The following is a 24,729-nucleotide window of genomic DNA, read 5'->3' as shown; positions in this document are numbered from 1 at the left end:
CTACGTCAAATAGAGTATGTCCTAGCAGTCCACAGTCTGTAGTTCACCGATTTGTCGAGGAGAGGGCTGCTCATACCGTGTCTTCTAAACGTATCCCCACTGGAGTTCTCCTCTGTGGGTTGTCTCTCCTAATACAGCTAGAAGTCAGTGTGGACATTGAGACTGCTGCTATTAGGAGTAGAATAATATTCAGTCTTTAAGAAAAAGGGACATCACCTTATATATTTGTCCAGGTGAAATAAGGAACAGTGGCATCTATCAGTGTGGTAAAGCGAGGTGCCACGTGAGAGCCAGTGGATATTTAAGTAGAAGTCACGATCTCTATGTCTGACAGTAATATTGCGCACTGCAACTATTCGACGTAATGTCACTGTGTTTCCTTGGGAGTCATTAAATTTTGAATCAAATCTTGCTCGAGCCACTATTAATAGTTACATCACTTCAACTACAACTCTTTCATTTCAGTAATGAGTTACTTGCTCGCAGCAGTGAAGACCGATCACCGAGCTACACTGCCGGATAACCGTCCCTAACTGTTTCTCACTTGGCCACGCCGGGCAGTTGTCTGTCGGAGTTTGGGCATCTGTGCCATTACTCGTTACGTTAGTCTGGTTCATTTGTTATATACCAAAAGTTAATTTTTAATTAATAATATTGCGTACGTGAAACATCGGTACGAGCAAATATTTCAATACAGTCAGCTTGTTTTTTTAAAAGTTACCGATTAATTATTATTATTCAAAGTTACCTCACTGCCAGTTCTGTACACTCTGTCACAGGATGAGGACGGAGCCTCGTGCTGACAAAGTTTGCCCCACCCCAGGTCCAGGGTCTCAGCCGTCAGAGTGGAGTGAGTGACCTGCCTGTCTTCTGGCACGGACAGCTACAGCAGTGAACATAACTCTGTATTGAGACCAAACTGTGACCCACAATGTGGGGCACAGGTTTTACACCTCAGAATAAATGAGATTCGAGTCATTGTGACGTGCCCCGCCTGACTCGTGTGCCCTTGTCGCAGCAGCAGCGGGATGCTGCCGTCGGTGGGGGCCAACCTGTCGCCGGACCAGACGTTCGGCTCCATCAAGTCACTGGCAGCGGGCCGCGAGGTGGCCAGCTTCCCGCTCTCCAGGACGCCGTCACCGCCGCCGCCCCCTCTGGGTGCCGACAGGTGAGTGGGGGAGTGGGCGGCCGGCCTAAAGCTCGGTACGGGGATTCTTACTTCTTTAACTCCTGTCTTAATAACTGCACATTATTCATTAATCCTCATCATTTGACAAAAAATTTGGCCTTTTGTCAACACATCGAGCTCGGGAAATGGGAAGATGTGTGTAAGTTTACCGACCTACTCATTATGTTCATCAGTGTAGTTGACAATGTAAAAATCTACGTACATGTTCTGCAACCCACCATATGGTGTGTGTCAGAGAGTACACTTTACCACAACAAGTCATTTCCATTTCTGTTCCATTCACAAATAGAGTGAGGGAGAAACAACTGTCTGCATGCCTCCATATGAACTATAATTGCTCGTGTCTTACCTTTGTGTTCCTTACGTGAAATGCACATTGGTGGCAGTGGAGTCATTCTGCAGTCACCTCCAAATACTGCTTCTCTAAATTTTCTGAATAGATTTCTCAAAAAGATCACCACCTTACCTGCACAGATTGCCATTTGAGTTCTCTAAGTATATCCGTAATACTTGCATGTTGTTCAAACCTACTAGTAAAAATATGTAACCTGACTTGGTGCAGACCCCAAACACTCACTCCAACATTACTCAACAGTGGGTCACAACAGTCTCATTTACAGACGAAATATACTTTTCTAAAATTCTCCCAATAAACCAAAGTTGATCATTCACCATCCCTGCTACAGTCCTTACGTGCTCATTTCATTTCACATTGCTTTGTAATGTTACACTTAGATATTTAATCGACGTGGCAGTGTCGAGCAGCACAGTACTGATACTGTATTTGAATACAATGGGTGTGTTTCTCCTACTTATCTACCATTAACTTATATTTCTACATTTGGAGCTAGCTGCCATTTATCACACCAACTAGAAATTTTGTCTGCAATATCTTGTTTCCTCACTCGATGACAACACCTTCTGGCACATCACAGCATCATCGGCAAACAGCCGCACACTGCTACACACCATGTCCGCCAGATCATTTATGTGTATGAACTAGGTTCTTTTACTTCAGAAGTCTTTTAGCTACTAACCTGAGAACCTACTCCATATGCCTTTACCTTTGTTAAAGAGGCAGCAGTGTGGCACCGTGTGAAATGCTACACGGAAATCTAGGAATAAGGAATCCCCCGTTGCTCTTCATCCACGATTCGCAGGACCTCGTGTAAGAAAAGGTCGAAGTGAATCTCCCAAGAGTGATGATTTCTGAAACTGTGCCTGTACATTTCACTAGACAGATCGATAAACTCACATACGAGTGATAATGGCACTTCATTAAAATCTTCTCAGTTTACAAGCCACTTAGCTTGAAATAAAACACTCAAGCTTTCAGTAGCTCTCCCCACTGTTGGCATCGGGAATCAAAATTACTGACTGCGGGGGTGGCACAGTGCTCTGCTTATACAGATGCAATGGCAGTTTCTGGAACCTTTGACAGAGGGCCAGAGGGGCACACACAGAAGGCGAGTCAGTCAGTTTGGTCCCACCACAGGACCGAGTGATGTCACATGGTGTGAGCGGCCAGTGCCACACATGAAATGGCTGCTCCCACATCACTATGTTTATCGAGCCTCCACCTCTGCTTTTACTCAGTGTCCAAAGCCCTCCCCTGTGCCTTGCTAAGTGCGTACCCCTGGTCTCTGTCGCAATTGTTGCTGTTTATTCTAATTCTGGTAGCTTCTTTTGTCACAGAATCCCAATACAATGGTGTTGGGGTCAGAACTTCCATCTGAAAAGATGGAAGTTTTCAGACCATATTTTATACCCAATTTTTAGGAAATGCTCAGCCATGATCCTTCTCAAGTTCTCTCTGTTTGACATGTTGTGAATGCTCTGTGCAACATCCGGCATACTGCGAATAATTTGACCTACATAAATGCTGCCACATTCACAGTGTATGCCGTATGCACCAGGAACTCTAAGACCTCTATCATGTTTAACAGAGCATAACGTATCTCTTATCTCGGAGGCGGGTCGGAACACTAGTCTCGTGCTGCGAGGACAAATAATACTTCATCTACACACTTTGACTGTTCCGTATAAAGAACTGCATATACGTAATTCGTTTGTATGCTGCTGACGTAGAATTTACCAACAACTACACCTGTAATATAGCTTGCCACAGATTTTTACATACTAAATGCTGAATACCTACTGGTTTAAATATTGCTGGCTTTAAATATTGCTGGCCGAAACGGAATTTTTTTAGATGAATGTTGCGTGCCACCTAACTGTTGTTTTTTCGTAACACGTGTGTAGGGCAGTTATCACAAGATGTGAAAATACAAGGCATTTTAGATTAGATTAGTTTGGATTTTTATTGCTCCCAGAAATCATTTTGTGTGTTGTTACAAATGGATGATAAGTTACACACACAAGTTGTATAAATACTGTAACTAACTAACTATAGGAAAAACAATAATTACATCTCTAGAAAACCAATAAATGTGCTAAAAACTTATGGCGTTAAAGAAAATATTTACCTCGATTATTTTAAATTCATAATAAGAAAAATAACATTTACTCCTACATCTGTAATCTGTGAATCATTATGAAATCCTTGGCAGAGGGTACATCCCACTGTATCAGTTAGTAGGGCTTTTTCCCATTCCGTTCACATATGAAGCATAGGAAAAATGATTGTTTAAATGCCTCTACATATGCTGTAATTAATCTAATCTTATCTTCACCACCTATACAGGAGTGAAAAGTAGGGGTTTGTAATGTATTCCTAGAGTTATCATTTGAAGACTTTCTCAGTATAATGTCCATCTGTCTTCAAGAGTGCCAATTCAGTTCTTTCAACATGTCAGTCACACTCTTGCACGAGTCAAACAAACCTGTGACCATTTGTGTCATCATTTTCTGAATTTATTCAATATCTCTGTTACTCCTATTTGGCATGGGTACCACACCCTTGATCAATATTTTAGGATGGGTCACACAAGCATTTTGTAAGCAATCTTCTTTGTATACTGGCTGCATTCCCATAGTATTCTGGCAGTAAACCTAAGTCTGCTACCTGCTGACCCATGACTGAGCCTATGTGATGGTTCCACTTCAAGCTCATAATAAGTGTTACACCCAAGTATTTGTATGAGTTTACAGATTCCAACTGTGACACACAGATATATTCATAGCTTACAGTACTATGTTTCTTTTTTGTTTTGTTTTGTTTCGCGAAGTACTAAATTTTATATTCTTTAACATTTAATGCAAGCTGCCAAATATTGCACCTCTTTTTAATCTTATCAAGACCTGGTTGGTTGGTTGGTTGGTTGATCGGAGGGGAGGGGGGGGGGGGGGGGTCCAAACAGCAGGGTCATTGGTCCTGTTGGATGAGGGAAGGGCGGGAAAGGGACTAGGCTGTGCCCTTTCAAAGGAACCGTCTCAGCATTTGCCTGAAGGAATTTAGGGAAATCACAAAAAACCTAAATCAGGATGGTCAGATGCTGGTTTGAACTACATCCTCCAGAATGCGAGTCCAGTGTCCTAACCATTGCACCACATAACTCGGTATCAAGATCTGGTGAATATTTGTGCAGCTTCTTTCAGACAGTACTTCATCATAGATAATTGCACCACCTGCAAAGTGTCTGACATTACCATTAATGTTGTGTGCAAGATCATTAATATACAACATGAATAGCAAGGGTCCCAACACACTTTGCTGCAGTGCATCTGAAGTTACCTCTACATCTCACAGTGATTCTCTGTGTAAGATAACATGCTGCATTCTTCCTACCAAGAAGTCATCAATCCAGTCACAAACTTCACTTGACACTCCAGATGATCATACTTCTGATAAAAAATGTAGGTTTGGTATCGAGTCCAATGCTTTTTGGAAATCGAGAAATGCTGCATCCATCCGATTGCCTCGATCCGTGGATTTCAGGATATCGTACGAGAAAAGTCAGAGTTGGTTCTCACATGATCGTTGTTTTTGCAAATTCTGTTCCTAAGTGCAGAATATGTTTTAAGATTCTAAAACAAATCGATGTCAAGAACATTTTGCAGTAGGTTTATTGATCAATTCTACTACCCTTCTTGAAGATAGGCATGACCTGTGCTTTCTTCTGGGTACTGGGCACATATTTTTGGTCGAGGGCTTTATGACAGATTATAGTTAACAGAGGGGCTAACTTGGCTGTGAATTGGGTATAGAATATAACAGGGTTTCCATTGGGCCATGGGGGTTTGTTCAGTTTTAATGCTTTCAGTTGTTTCTCAACACCACTGACACTAATATCTATTTCACTCTTCTTTTCAGTGGTACAAGATTTTTTTAAGAAACTGAAAAAAGGGTTAAACATTTCTGGTTTTGCTTTGCTATTCTCAGCTCCAGTTCCCATCTGATTCACTAGTGACTGGACTAACTTTCATGCCGCTAACAGCCTTTACACATGAACAGAATTTCTTTGGGTTTTGTGAAAGATAATTTGACAAGATTTTGCTACAATAGTAACTGAAGGCTTCACACATTGCCCTCTTGACAGCCCAACATGTTCCATTCAGCATATGTCTATCTACAGTCCTACACTTTGTTTTACACATATTATGCAGTAATCTGTGTTTCTTTAGAAGTTTCCTTATATTCACTGTATAACATGGAGGTTCTCTCTCATTATGAACTGTTCTACTGGGTGAATATCTAGCCAGTGCAGGGTCAACTATTCTTTTAAAGTTGAGCCAGAGTTCCCCTAGATGCTCCTGCCCTCTGCTGAAAGTTTCCAGTTCCTCATTGGGAGATGACACTACTGGTTTTTTTATCTAGTTTACTGGACATATATGCCTTTCTGCTTGTTTTAGTTGTCATTTTTACTGTGGTAGTCACTGTTGCCACAATCATGTTGTGATCACTGTTATCAGTCTGGATGTGGACATCCTCAAAGAGGTCAAGTCTATTTGTTGTCATTGGATTCAATATTTTTCCATAATGAGTGGGGCTCCTAATTATCTTGTCAAGGTAGTTTTCAGAGAAGGCACTTAGTAATGTTTTACAGAATGTCTCATAATACCTACCACTAACAAAACTGTAATTATCCCAGTTGATTGTTGGATGGTTAAAGTTTCTACCAATCTTTACAGTATAATTATGGAGCTAGTGTACAACTGAACTGAGGTTTTCCCTAAAGTTTTAAGTTACTTCAGGAGGAGAGCCCAGTGGTCGATAGAAAGACCCTATTATAATTTTTTGCCTACCCTTGATACGGAGTCTTTCCAAAACAGTCCCACGTGCAGCTACAACTTTTATTTTAGTGGATTTGAGTTTCTCATCTAGCGGTACAAATACACCATCTCCATTTCCTGTTTTCCAATCCTTTTATAGTATACACTTAAATTTTCCTTAAATATGTCACGGTAGAATGAATGAAGTTAGCTGTAAACACATGGTACATATGAAAATATTTAACTTTGTTAATTTACACTGGCATTAATAAAAACTTGTACTGTATAGACCTATTCTTCTGAAGTAACATTTTCACTTTTGCCCTGAATCCTTGTCAATTCAACTAAGCTTTTTGGTAGCTTCTCGAATAGAGGAGCTCCCTTGTGCTTTAGACTCTTGTATCCTTTACATAGCCACTGAGAAATTATAGACACATTTGATGATGACACAAACATAATTATTAATCCAGTGAAAGAAACTCCAATAGAAAATGATAAAAATAATGTCTTTCAAAAAATTATTGATTGGTTTTCTGTGAATGGGCTTGCTCTGAACTTTGAAAAACCACAGTTCATCCAATTTTCTACTGGAAGGAGTACAGTTCCTTCAATAAATATAACACATCAACAGAAGTCAGTAGCCAGGGTAGAGCATACTAAGTTTTTGGATGTACATATAGGTGAGAATCTTAATTGGAAAAGTCATGTTTTGGACAACCTAAAGTGACCAAATTCAGCACTTTTTGCAAGCTAACATATTTCGCATAGTTTCACCCTCTGATGTCATACAGAATAATATTTTGGGGTAACTCAACACTTAGGCAAAACATATTCACTGCTCAAAAGAAAGTGGTTAGAATAATGTGTGAGGCAGATATTCACACATCTTGTAGGCATCTCTTTAAAAGATTAGGAATTCTTACAACAGCCTCACAGTACATTTACTCAGTAATGAAATTTGTTCTCAACAAGATGGACCAGTTCAAAAACAGCAGTGACATTCATGATTATAATACCAGAAGAAAGAAAGACTTACACTGTGCTCTACTTAAGCTATCTTTGGCACACAAAGGATTAAAATATGCTGCTGTAAAAATTTTTGATAAATTACCAGATGAAATAAAATTTAAGACAGCAGTAACAGTTTTAAAAATAAATTGAAATCATATCTCCTTTACAACTGCTTCTATAACATAGATGAATTATTGTATAGGGATAAATAAATCTATAGGTATTATATATGTAATTTGTGAAAAAAGAAAAAGAAAAAAAAAAAAAATCTCGAGTGCGTATCTTATGCACTCGACACATTCCACATCTTAACGGTTACTGTGAGATTTATCAGTGGAACATGTACCCAACTAACTCATTGGAAAGATGAGTCTGATGATGGTGGACATCTTTCACTTTCTGTAAAAATATATCCATTTTCAGAAATAAAGCATACTGTTTCACAAACATACACTGCCTGGAAAAAAAATAATTACAACAAACTCAGCAGTACGAATCCACTCATCAGTCTGACATTGGACCCCCTCTGGTCCGGGGGGCAAGCACCAATTGTTTTGGCAAGGGCGCCATTCGCCATTAAGTCAGCGTATCCTCTCCCCAGGCAAGCCGGCCTACGACTGTCATAACCGGCCCCATATATCCCCAATATGGGCCCCGCAATACTGTCACACAAGACGTAACACAAGAGGATGCAGGATGTCCTTAGCATACCGTTACGCCACGGAAGTCCCTCAGTCGCTACCGAACCTGACCCGAAGGCGTAACCTACGGCTCCCCGCACTGTAATGCCGGGAGTAACACCACTGTGCCTCTCGAAAAGTCAGGAGAATGGGGTCTCTCCAACATACTCGCTGACAGTGGTCGTCCGTGGTACTACAGAACTGCACACTGTGCGGTGACCTCTGTCGGCAGCCTGCCCGTCTCTGTCACGGCACGACTGTGGACACAGCACTGTCAATAGTGGGACAGTAACTCCACAGTACGACAGCTGCCAGTCTGCACAGTGGTGCGGAATGACACAGAATGTTTCGAGGGGCCCATTACTCGTTCTCGAGCAGCACGTGCAGAGGTGAAGGAGTTATGATGTGCTCGGTGCGCAGTGTGGCAATCCTCCCGCGTGGGGACCGGAAGTGGTCGACAGAAAGCTCTGTGACGAGTAAGTGCCCTCACATTGCCGTGCAGTCTGACGTCGGGCAACCGTCACACCCTACAAATCGAGATATTGCAAGTTTTGTCCGGCCGGTGAAACGGAGACCTACAGCCGTGTCAGGTGCCGACAGTGCCGTCTCACGAGAGTACGCGGCATCTCCGTGACCTCCACCGCGATCGTCTGAGATCTGACTCCGTTCACACCCACGGTACACCCTACCCGGCCCGGTAAAACCACTCGACACGAACTACACTGGTGCACTCTGGTAGCCATTCTACGTGTCTCTCAGACTTGTTTTTTGATGCCTCACACTTTTCTTGGAATATTAAACGTATAGCACAAATCGTGCAGTACATTTACTGACTTTTTTTATATACATCCCACAACAGACTGTAATCCCTCCACACTAAGAAATTTAATGGTTACCTCTCGGTTTACAAGCACATTTTCAAACCTGGCATTGTCTACCCTTTATGAAACTATATGTGATGGGCAAAAGACAGTTTTGTCTTTCTTCAGTAACAGTTTGTTTGTGTTTAACCAATTCACTAGCATGCAGTTTTTATCAGACATTGTGCTTTGGTGATTTGAATGTATTGAATTGGTGTCATTAGCAGACATTTCTGGTAGACCTTACTGAATGTCTTGGATCAGATCATTCATAAATATAATAAACAGCAGAGCACAAAGTGTGGACCCTCGGGCAACATTTGTCTTACGGCATACGCTTCCGACATTTTTACATCTCTTTGTAACCTGTCTTAGAGATCTGATCTAAACTAATGTGGATAAGACACATGATGGCAGATGTGTTTGTGTAGGTAGTCAGATATGTCATCAAAACCACACAAGTGTGAGTTTTGTTTCTCTTGTGTAATACTGCAGTTTTCATGTGGTGTGAACGGATCAAGAAACAATACCTTGTGGAATAACTGTAGTTCTGAACAGAGAGAAGGAATAGGAGCACCAGTATCTGAAGAAATATTGTCGCAATCGTTTATGAAGTGGTTATTGAATACTTGACATATTTATTTAGGGCCAAAGAAAAAAGAAACTATCTTCATTCTTAATGTATGTTATCAAGTGATCCTTGTTAATAATCACCAGTTATACAGTTTCTTGGCTTTCATTCATTCATATCATTGACAACATGCTCCATTACATTAATTGCAATACTACAGGTGTGTGTGTGTGTGTGTGTGTGTGTGTGTGTGTGTGTGTGTGTGTACGCGCATGCTGCATGCTGACTATAGTGTAATGTTTGCATTGGCCGATGGGTGGTGGTGGTGGTGGTGGTGGTGAGAGAAGAACCAGGATGAAACTCTTTGCTGGCACACAGCCTACTCCTCACAAATAGCACCAAGGGGACTGCTGAGCTTAACGTCTCCATCCGAGTGATGGATCACTGTCAACAGCGTCACGTGCTCTCACTTCACGAGACAATGCAGAGAGGTTTGGAATTTAAACCAGGCCACTGGCACAAACTCTGGTGATCAGGAACTTTACACCACCATCTCTCCTTCACTTGCCAGCCAAATACTGGCAGTAAATATTTTCTCCACCACCAGGATTCTTACCAGCTTCCCCTGGGTAGTTTCTCGACATTGTGAATAATTTTGTTGATAATTTTTCAGTACATTCTTAGTCATGAAACGGCACATTGTCTGTAGTTCTGCAGTATACAAGCAACTGCTTTTTATTCTTGTAAGAGATATATCTTAATCATTTCTTACTGTACTTTTTTTGCATTGGTGATGAGTAGATATAAATCTCATTGAGAATGCTGCATCATAACAGTTCTAATGAGTATCTGTGAACTTAAGTAGCTTCCTCTCAACATCGCAGAGCACTTACTATAAACACGCCTCTAGTCAGCTTTATGGAGCAAATGTGTGAAAATTGCTACATTCCTCTCGTGGCCCACTAACGCTCGTATGTCTATGTGTCAGTATGTTTCTGTCTGCTCATCTGTCAGTTGAGTGGCACTCTCGTGTCAGTAAAAAATGAAATGTCGTGTGGCAAGGGCCTCCCAGCGTGTAGTCCCAATCGCCCGGTGCGAGTCTTTCGAGGTGACATCACGTCGCGTCGACGAGGATGAAATCGAGATGGTGAAGACGACACGAACACCCAGTCCCCAAACAGGGAAAATCCCCAACCGAGCTGGGAATCGAACCCTGGCCCTCCGGCACGGTGAGCCGGCAAACTGTCCACTCAGCTGTGGTGGCGGATTGTGATGTACTCTCTGACTTGCAATATGGGATGGATGCAATTGGAAAAACACTTATGTCATCTATCCAGATAAGTAAGATATATAGTACATTTATCACTGTAATTGGGCATTTCTACATCTACATATATACTCTGCAAGCCACCATACGGTACATGGCGGAGGGTACCCTGTACCACTACTTGTCATTTCTTTTTCTGCTCCACTCGGAAATAGAAGAAGGGATAAACAACTATCTATATGCCTCTGTACAAGCCCTAATTTCTCGGTAGTTTTCCTGAAAAAGAACGTCACCTTCCTTCCCGGAATTTCCGTTTGAGGTCCCAAAGCATCTTTGTAACACTTACGTGTTGTTCAGACCTGCCGGTAACAAAACTAGCAGCGTACCTCTGAATTGCTCTGATGACCACATTTGACCTGACCTGGTACAGATCCGAAACACTCGAGCAGTATTGAAGAATAGATCGCACCAGCATTCTATATGCAGTTTCCTTTACGGATAAATCACACTTTCCTAAAATTCTCCCAATAAACTGAAGTGTACCATTTGCCTTCCCTACCACAATCCTCACACACTAGTTCTATTCTGTATTGCTTCGCAATGTTACATCCAGATATTTAAACAACACGATTGTGTCAAGCAGGACACTAGTAATGCTGTATGCGAACATTACGGGTTTGGTTTTCCTACTTAAATGCATTAACTTACATTTTTGTGCATTTAGAGCTAGCTGCCACTCATCACACCAACTAGGAATTTTCTCCAAGTCATCTCGTACCCTCCTACAGTTACTCAACAAAGGCACCTTCCCGTACACCACAGCGTCGTCAGCAAATAGCCACGGATTCACAGATTGCTGCTCACATCATTTATGTATACAGAGAATACTAGCAGTCTTATCACACTTCCTGTGGGCACTCCTGACAATAGAAATGTCTCTGATGAACACTAATCATCTTTGACAATGTACTGGACTATGTATACAGACTGAAGCAGTGAGTGAAAATTTGTGCCGAGGCCGGGAATCGACTCCCGGTCTCTTGCAGGTGCTCACATTACCCGGGCACAGCTCCCTCCACACTGCCGCCCCAGTCTAGTTTAAAATCCTCCCTCACACACGAACCAAATTGCCGAGGTTCTCCACATTATGGAACAGCATCTCAGCATCGAACGTAAACTGGGGTCCGGCCCGAAACCCAGGTGCAGGTGCTTATACGAGTGTCGTGAAACAATATTGTGTCATTTCTGCAAACCCCCTATATTTAAACTGAGATTTAGGGGATAAATCATTTCAAATATTCGTTTAAGTTATATAACATTTATTTTTACAATTATTTCAGCATTGTTTAAATGCACCTCTTTGATTTTATTGCACTAAATAAAGCCTGCAGTATTTTACTTTCCATCACACAAAATCACATGCTTTTGTGCAGCTTTTAAATACTACATGTAAAAAAGCTTTTAGAGAATTGAATTTTACATTCTGAAAAATTATAGTATCTTGTGAAAATTTACTTCCTACTTATACGCAGGGTTTACATTTGCATATAAAAACTGCACTCAGTGAGGCAGTAAGTTGGGAAGTGCAATCAGTCTACGAAGGAGAATGTTTACAAATCACTCCTGGAGCTCATCCTAAAATACTGTTTAAGTCTGTGGGACCTATACCAAATAGGACTAACAGGGGATATTGAATGTATACTGAGAAGAGCAGCACAAATGGTTACAGATTTGTTTCACCTGTGGGAGAGTGTCACAAAGAACTGAACTAGTAGACTCTTGAAGATAGATGTAAACTATCCCAAGAATGTCTATTAGCAAAGTTTCAAGAACCAGGTTTAAATGATTACTCTAGGAATATGCTGCAACCCACTACTATTGCTCATGTAGGGATTGTGAGGACAAGGTTAAAATAATTACTGCACACACAGGGACATTCACACAATCATTCTTCTCATGCTCCACACGTGAAAGGAATGGGAAGAAATCCTAATAACTGGTACAATGGGACATACTCTCTGTCATGCACCTCACGGTGGTTTGCAGAATATTGATGTATTATCTTCTGTGTTCGTGCACCTGAATTAAATGAAGTGTTAATTCAGCAAAAGTGCGCAGTAAGAATGCTGTGTAAAGTAGGTAACTGAACATCTTGCAGAAGCCTTTTTAAGGTTCCTAGAATTGTTACATTCACTTCCCAATATATTTACTCCCAAATGGTGGTTGTCGATCATAATAAAAATAATTTCAACTGAACTGCAATGTACGTAGTCACAATACGAGACACAGAAGCACTGTAAAGCCATGTGTCAGGGAGTAACGAGCTGTAAACGAGCCTCTGTTGCTTCAGAAGTGGGTAAGTAATTGATGAAAATGAATGCAACCAACTGAGTATTGAGATACGACTAGAAAAACAGGAGCTACTTCAGATAAGTGGGGGAAAAACAGTTTTTGTGAAGCTGTGGGTTCCCTGCTATTTTACTAGGTCACATCTACTGGCATAAGCACGGGTAGTACCAACCGGCACAGTGGGATTTTATTGTCAGTCTGACGTACAGGTTTGTGCCAGATGATTATCTTTCGTTACTGTACAACTTTCTTTGTTCCTAATCCCTAATGGTTCTCCATGACAGATTCTACAGAACATTAAAACATTCTATTACAAATGTAAATTTATGAGGATCAGGAGATCTTTCTGTCGTTTGGTTTTAACTTATTGTCAGAAAGTATTGCAGGATATTAGCTCTGTATGTAGTCAAGTGCTGCTTGTCTTAGATTCAAACTCCTAAATAGGTTTAGCTATTATTTTGAACTTTGCTTTCCACTCCATAAACAGACAGTCACAAAAAAGGATCTGAAAATAAAATGGGTCACAACAAGGAGACAAATATCTGCGAATAAAAAGAGATTACTTCATGAAATATCTAGATAGCACACCACATCCCAAGAATTTGATTCCTATTTTAAGAATTACAAAATGATTTTAACTAAAGTCATAAAAGAAGCAAAAAGGATGGCGAACAGTTCCTTCATAGCAAATGCACCAAATAAAATGAAAGCCACATGGGACATTGTCAGGCATGAAACAGGAGTAAAACAGAGAGAATACCATAATATCAAACTGAAAGAAATCTCTTCTGTAATATCTGATCCCCAGCAGATAGCAAATAATTTTAACTCATATTTCTGAGGCAGCTGAGATCCTGGTGAAGCAAAACTTCTAATATGCTGCCACTGCAAATCAGATTAAAACAGTCTCTAGGAACAACTCTCTTCCTATACCCAACAGATGAATAGGAAATGCTGAAAACAATAGGCGAGCTAAAATCAAAATTTTCCTCTGGTACTGACAACTTACCAGACCATATCATTAAAAAATGTGCACCCTTAGTAGTTAGGCCCATGGTAGACATATGCAATAGTTCACTTTCTCAGGGAATCTTCCCAGAAAGGTTAAAAATAGCAAAAGTGAAGCCATTGTACAAAAAGGCAAGTCCTTCTACTATCTGTTTTTTTCTAAAATAATAGCAAAAATCTTTTATAAAAGATTCTTAGATTTCATCAGAAAAAAAAATTTTTTTTCTCAGCTACACAGCATGGTTTCCCAAAATGTAAATCCACCAAGACAGCTATTACTGATTTCTTAATTGAAGCTTCAAATGGATTAGATAAAAAAGAACAAACAGCAGCAATATTCCCAGATCTTTCAAAAGAATTTGGCATCATTAACCATGGTCTATTGCTTAGAAAGCTAGAAAATGTTGGTGTCACAGGCCCAGCTTATGAGTGGGTAAAGTCATATCTACAAAACAGACACCAAATAGTTGAAGTCTTGTACAAAGAAGTAAAAAATTTAATTTCCTATCAATCAGAAAACACAGAGTGTTAAATACGGTGTGCCACATGGTTCCATACTGGGACCAATCTTGTTCTTGCTGTTTGTAAATGACTTGGAACCATCCAGCTTTAACTATAAGCACATTAAATATATCAATGATACAAATATACTTATCAGTGGAAAGACCCCAGAGGAGCTCCAAAATGAAAAGAGCACTTCACATGTATCAGAATGGTTCGCAATGAACAACTTAATAATAAACACACATAAAACAAACACAGTGCAGAATAAACAGGCTTTAACTGCAACCATAGAACTGTTAGGCAAAAGATTTGACATTGTAAATAGCACCAAATTTCTGGGAGTTTGGATCTAAGATGACCTGAGATGGCAGAAACACACAACACCTATGTAGTAAATTAAATACCATTTGTTACAGTATAAAAATTCTTGCTGGACACACATCAATGCAAGTCATAAAAAATGTGCGATATGCCCAAGCAGAATCGCTACTAATATATGGTTTAATATGCTGGGAAAATTCACCACCCAGCAAAAGCTGTTTTATTGCACAAAAAAGAATGGAAGGCACAGCACCTTTATCTTCATACAAAGCCAAGCCTCATTTAAAAAGGTTCATATTCTTCTATTACCATGCCTATATATCCTAGAAACAATAATGTTTACAAGGAAAATTGTAGATGTAAATAGCAAGATTGCTCCAAAAAACCAAAATTTCCGTTTATACAACACAAGGAATAATCAAGATTTACATATGCAGTTTTGACATACAACACTAAAACAAAAAGGACCCTTGCAAGCAGGAAAAAACTGTATAACAAACTACCTAGAAAAATTAAGGCAATAACTGACATACAAAAATTCAAAACTGCAGTGAGTGATGACCTGCTACAGAATTGCTACTATAGTGTTGATGAATTTTTATCTACAATGCAGATATTTGAAAAATTTAAATAGTTTATACAATTAAGGCCAAAATAAGAAATGTGTACATGTAGATTTATCTGTGTATTGTATGTGGTCTATTACATATGTGTGTGTATTTAATAATCAAGGCTGAAAGTAAGAAATGTGTATGTGTAAAATTTGTGTATTTGTGAAATGTTATTCCCACATGTTAGACTTATATTGCTATATACTGGAAACCATACGACAGTTTTCTGTTAAACTTTATTGAAATTATTTGACTTGTCCTGTATTATTATGTACCCCTGTACAATTTATGATTCACAGGACCAATAGATGTACAATACAATACGATTTCCTCTGTTGCTGTAGGGGTGATCATAAGTGATCCTGATTTGTTGCAATGCAGTTTTCTAATTGTAGTCATTCCATGAGTAGGAACAAAAAGGTGACACACTAATTACTGAACTGATGTATATGCAGCTTTCAATTCATTTTCACTGCATTAATCAAAGCTGATGAAATATACTGACCTCGACATAGCTGTCACCGTACTGGACCTAGGTTAATTCTGACAACTTCACACAGCGGCTGACTCACGTGGTCACTGCCATGTCAAGATACATAACGGAATAACATTTACATTTACTGGAGTACTGAAACAGTTGTAGTGGGTAGATCATACAGTGGCTGCTACAGGGTTGTGGGAGACATTTTGGTGTGTGTCAGGGTGTGCTCAACTCCCACTTGTGGCCATCCTGGGTTCATGTGATGGTGAGCAGGGTGCAGAAAAACAACTGTTGAACAGTTTCAACTGAAGTGTGATACACGCAGTCATAATAAAAGGCAAAAAAATAATTTCCATGTAGACTTTGCCTCAGGAAAGAACTACTTACTTTGGTAGTAAGCCAGTAAACAAGCTCCCATCTGATGTAAACCCATAAATTAGGAATCCTGCCAGTTTAAAATAAAATTAAAAACATTTTGAATTAGCCAGTCTTTCTACAAATTATCTGACTATCTAGATTTAGGGACTGAAAACTTCCATCAGCTATAAGGCAAATAGCAGTGTTTGGTATAAAGATGCGTGACAAGTAGTAATGTAGTACACACAGGATTCAGGGTTTACAGACCCAAAAATATTTTCTTTGAAAACTGCAATTGTAAACAAATAAATATAAGCTGTGAAGAGTAGGTAAACAACAGATGGGTTAAGAAACTGAGAAGGCAGCAGCATACTGCAGAAGATCAGCTTCATTAATAATTTATGCGATTAAATATAGATGACTAAGTGTGACAAGCACTAAGCAGTATAGTGATAGATTAGTGTTAATACAGGTGAAGCTTCTATGATGCCTCTGTCTCAAATTAACATAGCCTCGATTTGTTTCACACACCTGAAGCACCTCCTTGTCGACGGGATCTGTGGAGTATGACAGATGAATGCATCCACAAGCTTTTTAAAAGTTTTGGGCACAACAAATTCTTGCCGACCAAGGTAGGATTCGGCAACACTAAGATGAGTGGCAGAAACTCTCGTCACTTGTTGCAGGCATTACCCTGCCAAAATATAAGCCCAAGGATGGCTTACCACGAAGGGCAACAAAACGGGGAGCAGAACATAGTCAACATACTGCAGTGCCGTAAGTGCTCCGTCAATGACAACCGAAGGGGTCCTGCTGAGAAATGAGATGCCACTCCAGACAGTCACTCCCATTCGTCAGGCTGTACGGTGGGCGCCAGTCAGGTCAGTATCTCACCACCATCCAGAGCGTCTCCTGATACGTCTTCAGCTTGGAGCCTCTGTGGCTGCAGTAGCACTGCCTTCAGTGATGGGTCCTGCTTTAAACTAAGCCCCAGTGACCGGCAAATATGTGTCTGGAGATGCTCCACACAGTGGTGGGATACAAACCCGTCTGTCACCCACGATACGGCTCGACAACTGTGGGCGATGGTCCGGTGTGCCGTTTCTTTCCATAACGGTACCCATTCGGTTGTCATCCGTAGCACCCTTATGGCACAGCAGGACGTCGACAATATTCTGACCCCGTTTTGTTGCCCTTCACGGCAAGCCATCCCACGCTTTCATTTTGTCAAGTTATTGCTCGCCCACACATGATGGAAGTTTCTACTGCTCCTCTCTGTGCTCACCAAATCCTGCCTTGGCTGGAAAGGTGATGGGATCTCTCCCCCAGTTGAGAACATTTGAAGCATTGTAGGCAGGACCCTCTGACCATCTCAGGATTTGGACGATCTGACGTGCCGGTCAGATAGATTTTGGCACAGTATCCCTCAGGAGAACATCAAACAACTCTACCGGTCAATGTAAAACTGTATAACTGCTCGCGTAAAGGCCAGAGGTTGACTGACACATAATCGACTTGCTCAATTTGTGAAGTTCTTTCTCTCAAATAAATCGTACAAGTTTTCATAAATTGTAATCACTTGTTTCTCTGTGCACGTAGTCACAGCTATCGATTTCCATCCCATTCGGATAATTCCTTCATAGCGTGTCATTTTCTTTTTAGATTGTATTTATCAGTTGTGATTCCTATTTCAGTGATAGTCATTTTTGCTCATATAAATCAATTACTGTGGGACGTATTAGCAGTATTACAAAAGAACTGAACTGGGGGAGATTCTATTTCCTGGCAGCAAAAGTAATAGTTACTGTTGAAACAAGTGACTCACTGGTCCAGCAGGTAGAGCACCAGACTGACAGTGGAGGTCTCCGGTTCAATCCCGGGCAGGGGCCAGAGGTTCTTTCCCTGACTGCAGCCCGCCGAATCGAGCAGCGGCGATCTTTCCCAGGGTAAAAGCTGGTCGGAGAGATGGGGTCGCCACCCTCTCCCTCCTAGTGCTGCAGTAAATGGACAACTGTATTCCCCCCTCCATGAACCACGGACCTTGCCGTTGGTGGGGAGGTTTGCGTGCCTCAGCGATACAGATGGCCGTACCGTAGGTGCAACCACAACGGAGGGGTATCTGTTGAGAGGCCAGACAAACATGTGGTTCCTGAAGATGGGCAGCAGCCTTTTCAGTAGTTGCAGGGGCAACAGTCTGGATGATTGACTGATCTGGCCTTGTAACATTAACCAAAACGGCCTTGCTGTGCTGGTACTGCGAACAGCTGAAAGCAAGGGGAAACTACAGCCGTAATTTTTCCCGTGGACATGCAGCTTTACTGTATGGTTAAATGATGATGGCATCCTCTTGGGTAAAATATTCCGGAGGTAAAATAGTCCCCCATTCGGATCTCCGGGCGGGGACTACTCAAGAGGACGTCGTTATCAGGAGAAAGAAAACTGGCGATCTACGGATCGGAGCGTGGAATGTCAGATCCCTTAATCGGGCAGGTAGGTTAGAATATTTAAAAAGGGAAATGGATAGGTTAAAGTTAGATATAGTGGCAATTAGTGAAGTTCGGTGGCAGGAGGAACAAGACTTTTGGTCAGGTGATTACAGGGTTATAAATACAAAATCAAATAGGGGTAATACAGGAGTAGGTTTAATAATGAATAAAAAAAATAGGAGTGCGGGTTAGCTACTACAAACAGCATAGTGAACGCATTATTGTGGCCAAGATAGACACAAAGCCCATGCCTACTACAGTAGTACAAGTTTATATGCCAACTGGCTCTGCAGATGATGAATAAATAGATGAAATGTATGACGAGATAAAAGAAATTATTCAGGTAGTGAAGGGAGACGAAAATTTAATAGTCATGGGTGACTGGAATTCGTCAGTAGGAAAAGGGAGAGAAGGACACATAGTAGGTGAATATGGATTGGGGGGAGGAAATGAAAGAGGAAGCTGCTTGTAGAATTTTGCACAGAGCATAACTTAATCATAGCTAACACTTGGTTCAAGAATCATAAAAGAAGGTTGTATACCTGGAAGAATCATGGAGATACTAAAAGGTATCAGATAGATTATATAATGGTAAGACAGAGATTTAGGAACCAGGTTTTAAATTGTAAGACATTTCCAGGGGCAGATGTGGATTCTGACCACAATCTATTGGTTATGAACTGCAGATTGAAACTGAAGAAACTGCAAAAAGGTGGGAATTTAAGGAGATGGGACCTGGATAAACTAAAAGAACCAGAGGTTGTAGAGAGTTTCAGGGAGAGCATAAGGGAACAATTGACAGGAATGGGGGAAGGAAATACAGTAGAAGAAGAATGGGTAGCTCTGAGGGATTAAGTAGTGAAGGCAGCAGACGATCAAGTAGGTAAAAAGACGAGGGCTAATAGAAATTCTTGGGTAACAGAAGAAATATTGAATTTAATTGATGAAAGGAGAAAATACACTCCTGGAAATGGAAAAAAGAACACATTGACACCGGTGTGTCAGACCCACCATACTTGCTCCAGACACTGCGAGAGGGCTGTACAAGCAATGATCACACGCACGGCACAGCGGACACACCAGGAACCGCGGTGTTGGCCGTCGAATGGCGCTAGCTGCGCAGCATTTGTGCACCGCCGCCGTCAGTGTCAGCCAGTTTGCCGTGGCATACGGAGCTCCATCGCAGTCTTTAACACTGGTAGCATGCCGCGACAGCGTGGACGTGAACCGTATGTGCAGTTGACGGACTTTGAGCGAGGGCGTATAGTGGGCATGCGGGAGGCCGGGTGGACGTACCGCCGAATTGCTCAACACGTGGGGCGTGAGGTCTCCACAATACATCGATGTTGTCGGCGGAAGGTGCACGTGCCCGTCGAGCTGGGACCGGACCGCAGCGACGCACGGATGCACGCCAAGACCGTAGGATCCTACGCAGTGCCGTAGGGGACCGCACCGCCGCTTCCCAACAAATTAGGGACACTGTTGCTCCTGGGGTATCGGCGAAGACCATTCGCAACCGTCTCCATGAAGCTGGGCTACGGCCCCGCACACCGTTAGGCCGTCTTCCGCTCACGCCCCAACATCATGCAGCCCGCCTCCAGTGGTGTCGCGACAGGCGTGAATGGAGGGACGAATGGAGACGTGTCGTCTTCAGCGATGAGAGTCGCTTCTGCCTTGGTGCCAATGATGGTCGTATGCGTGTTTGGCGCCGTGCAGGTGAGCGCCACAATCAGGACTGCATACGACCGAGGCACACAGGGCCAACACCCGGCATCATGGTGTGGGGAGCGATCTCCTACACTGGCCGTACACCACTGGTGATCGTCGAGGGGACACTGAATAGTGCACGGTACATCCAAACCGTCGTCGAACCCATCGTTCTACCATTCCTAGACCGGCAAGGGAACTTGCTGTTCCAACAGGACAATGCACGTCCGCATGTATCCCGTGCCACCCAACGTGCTCTAGAAGGTGTAAGTCAACTACCCTGTCCAGCAAGATCTCCGGATCTGTCCCCCATTGAGCATGTTTGGGACTGAATGAAGCGTCGTCTCACGCGGTCTGCACGTCCAGCACGAACGCTGGTCCAACTGAGGCGCCAGGTGGAAATGGCATGGGAAGCCGTTCCACAGGACTACATCCAGCATGTCTACGATCGTCTCCATGGGAGAATAGCAGCCTGCATTGCTGCGAAAGGTGGATATACACTGTACTAGTGCCGACATTGTGCATGCTCTGTTGCCTGTGTCTATGTGCCTGTGGTTCTGTCAGTGTGATCATGTGATGTATCTGACCCCAGGAATGTGTCAATAAAGTTTCCCCTTCCTGGGACAATGAATTCACGGTGTTCTTATTTCAATTTCCAGGAGTGTATAAAAATGCAGTAAATGAAGCAGGCAAAAAGCAATACAAACGTCGCAAAAAGGATACAAACGTCTCAAAAATGAGATCGACAGGAAGTGCAAAATGGCTAAGCAGGGATGGCTAGAGGACAAATGTAAGGATGTAGAGGCTTGTCTCACTAGGGGTAAGATAGATACTGCCTACAGGAAAATTAAAGAGACCTTTGGAGAGAAGAGAACCACTTGTATGAATATCAAGAGCTCAGATGGCAACCCAGTTCTAAGCAAAGAAGGGAAGGCAGAAAGGTGGAAGGAGCATATAGAGGGTTTATACAAGGGCGATGTACTTGAGGACAATATTATGGAAATGGAAGAGGATGTAGATGAAGACGAAATGGGAGATAAGATACTGCGTGAAGAGTTCGACAGAGCACTGAAAGACCTGAGTCGAAACAAGGCCCTGGGAGTAGACAACATTCCATTAGAACTACTGATGGCCTTTGGAGAGCCAGTCCTGACAAAACTCTACCATTTGGTGAGCAAGATGTAAGAGACAGGCGAAATACCCTCAGACTTCAAGAAGAATATAATAATTCCAATCCCAAAGAATGCAGGTGTTGACAGATGTGAAAATTACCGAACAATCAGTTTAATAAGTCACAGCTGCAAAATACTAACGCGAATTCTTTACAGACAAATGGAAAAACTGGTAGAAGTGGACCTCGGGGAAGATCAGTTTGGATTCCGTAGAAATATTGGAACACATGAGGCAATACTAACCTTACGACTTATCTTAGAAGAAAGATTAAGAAAAGGCAAGCCTACGTTTCTAGCAATTGTAGACTTAGAGAAAGCTTTTGACAATGTTAACTGGAATACTCTCTTTCAAATTCTGAAGGTGGCAGGGGTAAAATACAGGGAGCAAAAGGCTATTTACAATTTGTACAGAAACCAGATGGCAGTTGTAAGAGTCGAGGGGCATGAAAGGGAAGCAATGGTTGGGAAAGGTGAGAGACAGGGTTGTAGCCTCTCCCCGATGTTATTCAATCTGTATATTGAGCAAGCAGTAAAGGAAACAAAAGAAAAATTCGGAGTAGGCATTAAAATTCATGGAGAAGAAGTAAAAACTTTGAGGTTCGACGATGACATTGTAATTCTGTCAGAGACAGCAAAGGACTTGGAAGAGCAGTTGAACGGGATGGACAGTGTCTTGAAAGGAGGATATAAGATGAACATCAACAAAAGCAAAACGAGGATAATGGAATGTAGTCAAATTAAATCGGGTGATCCTGAGGGAATTAGATTAGGAAATGAGACACTTAAAGTAGTAAAGGAGTTTTGATATTTAGGGAGTAAAATAACTGATGATGGTCGAAGTAGAGAGGATATGAAATGTAGACTGGCAATGGCAAGGAAATCGTTTCTGAAGAAGAGACATTTGTTAACATCGAGTATAGATTTAAGTGTCAGGAAGTCGTTTCTGAAAGTATTTGTATGGAGTGTAGCCATGTATGGAAGTGAAACATGGACGATAACTGGTTTGGACAAGAAGAGAATAGAAGCTTTCGAAATGTGGTGCTACAGAAGAATGCTGAAAATAAGGTGAGTAGATCATGTAACTAATGAGGAGGTATTGAATAGGATTGGGGAGAAGAGAAGTTTGTGGCACAACTTGACTAGAAGAAGGGATCGGTTGGTAGGACATGTTCTGAGGCATCTAGGGATCACAAGTTTAGTATTGGAGGGCAGCGTGGAGGGTAAAAATCATAGAGGGAGACCAAGAGATGAATACACTATGCAGATTCAGAAGGCTGTAGGTTGCAGTAAGTACTGGGAGATGAAGAAGCTTGCACAGGACAGAGTAGCATGGAGAGCTGCATCAAACCAGTCTCAGGACTGAAGACCACAACAACAATTCCCACTTGCAGTCAGGCCAGAAGCCCGATCATGACTGGAGCCCCACAGATTTAGCTACGAAACTTTCCATCTGAAATCTGTCACTTTTTTGCTTCTTTTTTGCAGATGGATTACAAATGCAGCTGTTGGAATGTATGCCCAAAATTGATATAAAACCATTCAGTTTGCAATCTTAACTAACAAAAATGTTTGCAGATATAAATGGTATATATTCAGTTTAAAGTAACTCGAGTATCCTGGAAACGAGTAAAATTCTGTCCACAGTGCTCAGACAGATGCCACCACCACCGAGCAGCCGGTCCTGACTGTCGTCGCACCTGCCGCCGACGGTGCCGTATCGCCGTCACCGACGACCCCGCCGAAAGGACCACGCAAGTCCGTGTCCATCGTCCTGCCCGAGGACGACGACTCGGGTCGCGGCTGAGGAGGCCGCGGGTTGGGGGCCGGGTGCCCGTACCTCGTGAAGTGTAAAGGTGTGCTTGTGGCGTAACAGGGTGTCACAGATCTATTTACCCTTGAAGGACTGACCGGTGCTGTGGAGAACGGGTGTCGAGCTTCAGTGCGTGGACTTTGAAGGCTCTCTCACTTGTTGTAGAGTGGATAGAGGGAGAGGAAGAGGCAAATGAGTGTAACTTATGTACACTTTGAGATCCACAGTACGTACTGAGATAATGAACAACTGTCAGCTCCACAAACAAATGCTAATGACTAATAGGAGCCGATCCGTTGCCGATGTAATTTACGTATGAGGTGGTACACTTGTTGGTGGACTGTGTGTCTCTCTAAACTGTTTTGCTGGTAGATCTCCAAACAACAGAAACTGACTGACTAGTGGTTTTATTGTCTGATGGTGTCTTTGTTACTGGACCAGAAGAAGGGTACTCCTACCAGCTGGAAGTATTGGATAACAATAAAAATGTAACAGCAAATTTTTGATTGACAGGCTCCTCTGTGTCACGTTTAATTCAATCCGCATACGACATTTGTACGCTACGGGCACATTCGAGGTGCCGTCAGTTGTAATTGCCCACGTCACTTACTAGTGCTTCGCCACACTGACACAAAATTATTTGCAGAGCACCGGAGAGGCCCTCAGTGAGCAGTCGATACTTGTCGTGTAGAGGGTATATGTTCTCGCAGGTTTGTGTGTGGCAGTGTAGCACGTCTCTAATGTCTACGTGGAAACAGTGCCAGTCTGAAACTTTACCATTTCGTGAGAAACAAAAGGGCCTCCAAACAACTGTGTTCAATAATCTCTCTGCTTTGTCATCTCCTCACCGGATTTCGCAGTGGAGGAGAGAAAGCGATAAATATTCAAACTGCTCGATAAGGCAGGCCTCCAAAATTGGAAAAAAAAAGAGTTATTCTACCGAGGACTCTTCCTCTAAATTCTCAATGAGATGGCAAATAAATCACTGTCATCAAGAACTCTAGCATTACAGACGTGACTGTCACACCATCCTTGGTTCCAAAAGGCTTTGCAGTAGTACACTTTATCATGGGCACCTTGTTCTTTGCTGTATTTCTGATAAAACTGGGGTATGTAATACAGCGATTAGGGAATTAAGGGCAGCACAGTGAGAAACTGAGTTACAACTGATTT

The 24,729-nt window shown here is 42.1% G+C and overlaps 1 protein-coding gene across 1 annotated transcript in view; it reads left to right on the top strand.

The window, feature by feature from the left end:
- The window catches only part of LOC124552383, a gene marked incomplete at its 5' end in the record, with an annotated part of 49,337 nt that extends 24,851 nt beyond the window's left edge, over positions 1–24,486 (top strand). Inside the window, 2 exons of the mRNA XM_047126646.1 lie at positions 1,022–1,168; positions 23,391–24,486. Coding sequence (XP_046982602.1) covers positions 1,022–1,168; positions 23,391–23,550 — 307 coding nt within the window. The remainder of the gene's footprint in view (positions 1–1,021; positions 1,169–23,390) is intronic.
- Positions 24,487–24,729: the final 243 nt, after the last annotated feature.

The sequence above is a fragment of the Schistocerca americana genome, chromosome 10 (assembly GCF_021461395.2).
Source record: "Schistocerca americana isolate TAMUIC-IGC-003095 chromosome 10, iqSchAmer2.1, whole genome shotgun sequence".
NCBI lineage: Eukaryota > Metazoa > Arthropoda > Insecta > Orthoptera > Acrididae > Schistocerca > Schistocerca americana.
The sequence above is the reverse complement of the archived record's forward strand: the minus strand, read 5'-3'. Positions and strand labels throughout refer to the sequence as shown.